General features: G+C 35.2%; 1 protein-coding gene and 1 non-coding gene across 2 annotated transcripts; both read right to left on the minus strand.

Moving 5' to 3' along the window:
* Nucleotides 1–1,533: 1,533 nt before the first annotated feature.
* Nucleotides 1,534–3,852, minus strand: LOC132284638 (molybdenum cofactor sulfurase-like). Its single transcript, XM_059786760.1, has one exon. The coding sequence runs from the start codon at nucleotides 3,625–3,627 to the stop codon at nucleotides 1,669–1,671; it is 1,959 nt and encodes a 652-aa protein (XP_059642743.1). The 5' UTR covers nucleotides 3,628–3,852; the 3' UTR covers nucleotides 1,534–1,668.
* Nucleotides 3,853–5,159: 1,307 nt separating this feature from the next.
* TRNAL-AAG (transfer RNA leucine (anticodon AAG)) lies at nucleotides 5,160–5,240 on the minus strand. Its single transcript has one exon. It is a non-coding gene; the product is annotated as a tRNA-Leu (tRNA).
* Between the last annotated feature and the right edge of the window lie 767 nt (nucleotides 5,241–6,007).

The raw sequence follows: 6,007 nt of genomic DNA on the forward strand, positions 1-6,007 counted from the left end.
ATTATCCACCTCATTTTTCCCAAAAACATAGAAACCCAAATAAGTACGCTTAAAGCTTCTGAACCAAACGAGCCAAAGAAGAATCAACGATCTTGATCGAATTTAAACAACAGTAAAAGAGATGGATTAAAATTCTTCACCTGTTGGAGACAAGTAGGAGGGAAATAGATTTACATGGCCAGAATTCCCACATTGTGCTCGGAGGCCATTTTCTCTCTCCTCACTCTCAGAAATTAACAGATGGAAAAATGACGAACCTTTCTTATATATTTGAACTCTAAATCTTCTATTTTGAAAAGTATAAACTTATCACTGGGAAATGATAAATGTAATCCCCTTCTAATCATATGCACACACATTATTATTTATTTATTTATTTATTTTTAAAAAAAAAATAAAACATGAATGACCAATATACCTTTAATTTTTTATTTCATTATTTATAAGTTAAAGACAATTATGTCATTTCACTTTATGCACACACCCGTATACTTTTAAATATTGCAATTCTTTGTTAGGAGTTAACAACATTTTTATATTAAATAAGCAAAACCTTTTGTTAGGACTTCATAATAATAAAATAAAGTTAAACTTTATTTTAAAAAATTTAAATTATGTGATGGCTTGTGATTGGCCAGATCACCTGGTTCCAATCATGTATTAATTTCTCACTAGATTCTACATTATATAGATAGGGGTCACTATCAAAAATTCACAAATGAAGGAACAATATAAGTGGCTCTGAGGACTCGTTGACCTATTGCTACTACTGTAATTCCTATGTTATTACTACTAGTTGTTTAGTAACAAGGTGTTGGGCTTGAGCAACAGGATAAGAAAAGGATTTTGTTTTTGTCAGCATGTTGATTGCTTCTGAAGACGGCCTGACAACTCATGTACTGCTGTTTTTCTGCAAATGTACTATTTGCCCATATTTGATGTATCAAGCAGTTAAGGACTACCATTCAAAAAAAAAAAAAACACACAAGTTAAGGACTGTGTGTGTGTATATATATATATATTTACAGGGAAGACATTTTTTTTTTTTTTTTTTTTTTCTTTTTGTTGAATGCACAAAAGATAAAATAGTTGGAACTTTGTCTTCTCGAGTTTATCAGTATTGGGTACTTTTGTAGGGTTAAAGAAAGGCAAAGTTGTGGAGGTTGCTAGATAGTTTTGATTGTGGTGGATGGGACATATTTCAAGTGTTCGATGAAATTCCGGGGAGAAACTTGTCTCTTAATTTCGTTGATACCTATTATAGTAACATATGTCTTTGAGGTCTCCAGTTCCTCTATTTTTGCTTGGTGGTCAAACATGCTGTTCCCAGTTAGTAATTTTTATCGGAGCATCTAAGTTTGTACATTTGAGTTGGATATATTTGGAAATAAATAATATTTATGATATGCTGAATTCCTAATTCTAATTGAATGATGTATATTATACATTTGGATCATACTTCTTGTGTTTATCAAATAGCACTCTTTTACTGCTTAGTAGTATATTAGTGTGTCTCTCTATATGAAGCATGAATGAACAGAATAAAAAGTGCCACCATCTCTTCTGTTTAAGGGTCTTATATTAATTCAATGAAAGAACCATGGAACTTAAAATACACAATACATTATTGCTCCTCACAATGGCAAAGAATGAAAGAATAAGTTGTGTTCAAACTTCAATTGTTGTTTGATTAAGAGCTTTGTATCTCCATCGCTCTTTCTCCACAAAGTCTGCGTCCAAGAAGCGCGAAACAAATGACCAGAGCCTATACACGTCTTCAAAGTTTGTCAAGAACCCCAGTGAAGCAGTGACCACTGATATCCCAGATTCATAATTCTTTCTCTTTTTGTTTCCCATTGTCTCTTCTTCTTCAGTGCTTCTTAACTCTATTATACTCTCCCGCTCTTCTTCATACTTTTCCGAGAACCAAATGTGGTGTAAGAATCCATAACTGAGAGAAATACTGCTGCGATCAGCCAACTTTTGTACCAGTGAGGGATCAATCTTCTCTCCTTTCCAATCAAACACATTGAATGCCACGGCTGGTCCTCTGTTGAACTTTATTTTTGGCCCGTAGATTCGTACTAGAAGAAGCCCATTTTCTGAGTGTGGATGTCTAAGACTCATCAGTGCATTTACTAGCCAGTTCACAAGGTACCTTGCTCTGGTACTGATCAGTATTAGGCCTAATGAATCAGCATGGTCCAAGCCCCTGCATTCAATGTCTGTGCGTCCACCAATACTGGTCTGAGTGCTTGTGAATTGGGCAGTGTCTGGGGGTTTATCTAATTCTACAATTTCAGAGAATGATATTTCCTTCTGTTTGACATTAACTTCTTTGGGGTCATGCAATTCAGAAATTTCACCAGTGCTCTGTTGAACAGATTTGGAGGTAGAGATTGAACTTGTCTCGGCCAAGTCCTCTTTCTGTAACTCTATTTTTGATGTTTGTCCGAGTTCTTGATCTGTAATGGCTGATTCTTCAAGGGACTGAACTGGTATCGTGGCCGGGACAAGACTAACAATTCCTATGCTTGTTGCTGTGTTGGAATCATTGAACACTGAAGCACTGGACTTCTTGACAAACAGGCAGCCAAAGCCGGAAGGGTTTTCTCCGAAAATCTTGAAAAAGGAGCAAACAAGAAAGTCTGGCTGAAAGAGAGAAAGGCCCAAGGTCTCCATGTCCTTGGCTCCTAATGCACTAGCATCAAGCATTACATGCCAACCATTTTCCTGTGCCAAACTCATCCATAGATAGGAATACCGAGCTCCGGTCATCCTAGACTGGAGGGGGAAAACAAACAATCCCTTCTTTCTTCTCTTGTTCTTACTCCCTACCAACTTCCTTAACTTCCCTGATTGGATCCTCAAGCTAGGCCATGAGAACTCAGCTGACGAGACTCGGGCGCCTCTCTTTTTGGAGGTCTTGATCATGGCTTCCACTGCCTCGTTTTCGTAGTCATAGACTGTAAGAATATTTTCATTGTGGTGGAATGGGTAAGAGTCTGCTAGAAGCTTAAAAGCAGATGACTGGTTGGCAGTGAAAACTATGGAGTAATCATCTTCAGATATATTCATAAAGCTCATGATTCTTTTCCTGATTTTGGATTCAAATTCTGATTCTTGGCCACCATAGTGTATCTGAGAATGCAAATTCACTGACTTGTAATGAACATCAAAGAAGGGTACATTTGAAGCATTAGAAAGCAGTGGTGGAGGAGATGTTGAGGATGAGGCAATTGAAGCTGTAGGGCAATGACTTTGTTGCTGGGAGTAGGAGAAGAGGCTATGGCCAATGTAATCAAGGCAGACATGGCTTGAGGAGGAGAGATGATAGTATTCGTTGGCTCGGATTTGGTCTGCCTGATCGGTCTGTGAGTATTGTGGATACACTTTGTTGAAGATGGAGACTGATTCTTCCAACAAAGGGAGAGATTCATGGTTGCTGAAGTGGGTGTTTGGTTGGAGGGAGGAAGCTGTGAGAGCAGTGAAGTCATACTGGAAAGCGGTCACGGTGTTGGGTGGCTTGGAAGTGGAATTATGGGGCTCAGGCAAGCCAAGAAAAGGAGCTGGACAGCAACCATGAAAGCAAGCTTTTGAGGCCTCTCTAATGCAAGGTGATTGCATTTTTTTTCCCCTTCTATTTTTCTTTCCACACTTGTGTCTTTTCTTTATGTGTTTCTTCCTTGTTTTTATTCTTGTAGGTTTCACCCATTTTGCTCCACTTGGTCATTGGGCATTTGACTATGCAGGAATGTGGAATTCTAAAAAATAGAGGTGATCGATCATTTCTATAGTTCCTAATTCTTTATGATGTGAAATCTGCGGTATGGTCCGGAGAGATTCAGATGTATGTATCCCAGAATATCAGTAATAAAATATGCACTGTTCATAGCTAAATAATTCAATGGGTCCCAAATTAACTTTTATTTTGACACGAAATACATACGTCACATGTTCATCACATCTTCATTTCACCCATTTTTGTCAATAATAGTGATCTTAGAGTTAATGACCTTCCTTGCTAGAAGAAGTGGTTGTGGTGCTTTTCCAAGAGATAAAGGGCATTGTGGTATTATGAAATTATTGTTTGGCAGATGGGAAAATGGGAATAAAAAAAACAGAAAAGTGCAAGCTGAGCTTCTGATAGTGGCCGGCAAGATTAGTGCAGGCTGAAGCTTGTTGAAAGGGTCCTCTTCAAATTAATCTCTCCTACTACTAGATGACAATAGCAATAGTTTTCAATTAGTTTGATATTTTCCAAAGTTTTGCATAGACCAGTCATTTTCAAGCTTGCATGTCTTTGGCCCTCACAAAAGCAGGTTTGTCTTAATTGTCACTTGCTTTTCTGTTCGATCAGTACAGCACTCTTTTTTGCAAAGTCTTCCTCGTCAAAACTATAAAGGCTAGAAATCAAAATCTCTTTACAGATTTTATCTAATTAATGTGACCTCTCTGCCCCTTCCTTCAAGCAAAGGTTAGTAGGCGTACGATTAGCCCCAATTGAGAAGACATTGGTTAGGAGTTTGTGGTATAAAGTGTATAAATTAATAATACCTAAATCACACAATTGACTTATTCATAAATGATAATAATAAAATTCACACAATTTGACTTTGAAGCCGAGGATGAAATGTTGGATACCATAAAACAAGATGCCTGCTTCCGATTAAAAAAATAAAAAAAAAAAATTCAGAAATGGTATTTGCCTGCTGTCACAAACGATGTTTTGTGCCATTTGTTGTACATTATATTGTAATCTACAGATTGGCATTTTTGGAGGATTATCTATATATTATACAATTCTTAGCGGCAAATTTTTTTTGTTTTGAATAATGGAGAGAATTCCAATACCCTTTTTAAATAAATAAAATTGAGATTTGGTTTCTATGAGAGGACTAGTTTATGAATGTCAATGGTGTTGTGAGCTGTCAAAGTAGAGGCTGAGGGTCCCCCAAACGTGACCCCAATTCAAAAGTTGAGCTAAAGTGGAGCAGGCTTTTGATCTACTGAAACTTTCCTGCTTGTGGTTAACTTGACATCTTCAAATGGACACCTTTTAACATTTGGAACTCATTTGGAATAGTCCTGTCAATGTTAGAAACTGAGTTCATGATTATAAACTTAAAAAGAGGGAAAAATAAAAAAAATAATTATTTTGTTGAGAGTGGGATTTGAACCCACGCCCTTTCGGACCAGAACCTTAATCTGGCGCCTTAGACCAACTCGGCCATCTCAACTTTTGATGATTCTTACCCCCAAGAACTATATTTGTATAAAGTTTGGACAAAGTTGAATAAAGTAAGAAATCTTATTTACTTCTTCAAAGTTATATTACAGCTGACATGACTCATGAACCATGACTTATTTTAAGGACAAACTCAAAATTCTACATTAGAGGAGGTTATCCAACATATTAAATTATCAAATTACCCTTTAATAAAATGACGTGGTTTGATTGTGCAAACACCCCTTTCTCCAAACGCCCCCTTAAACTAATAATTTGTTATAATTAGGATATACCCATCACAAAAGAAAATTTTACCCATTCTTACTAAATTAGTTAATTTTTATTAAATTATCTTTATTATCCTTTCCTTATCTAAATATTAATTATACCAATTATCTTCTCTTTTTTTTTCAACTTTACCTTAATTTTATTATTTATATCAATTTATCATAACAATGGGAAAAGATAAAAATACATGCACTGTTGTAACTTCCAACAAATTTAGCCATTTTCTAAAATGATTAACTTATTATTACAACTTTAGTATTTAAAGTAAAATCTGTTTAAACACCTTTACATGGAATTGTTTTTTTCATACAATATATTAATAAAAAATAAGAAATTACTTCAATGAATTTTTTAAAAAAAAACTTTTTCATACAGTATATTCATAAAAAAATTAAAAAATTACTTTAAAAAAATTTTAAAAAAATTTCTACTTAAGATTTTTATTAAAAAATTTAATTTCAATAATGAATGGTAAATTTATGCACATTT

Source organism: Cornus florida, unplaced genomic scaffold (assembly GCF_030987335.1).
Source record: "Cornus florida cultivar Cherokee Brave unplaced genomic scaffold, ASM3098733v1 CherokeeBrave_3.0.0_Hap2_Chr11, whole genome shotgun sequence".
Taxonomy (NCBI): Eukaryota; Viridiplantae; Streptophyta; class Magnoliopsida; order Cornales; family Cornaceae; genus Cornus; species Cornus florida.

Coding starts and splice junctions, on each gene's coding strand:
- LOC132284638 (XM_059786760.1), bottom strand. CDS start 3,627: ATGCAATCACCTTGCATTAGAGAGGCCTCAAAAGCTTGCTTTCATGGT.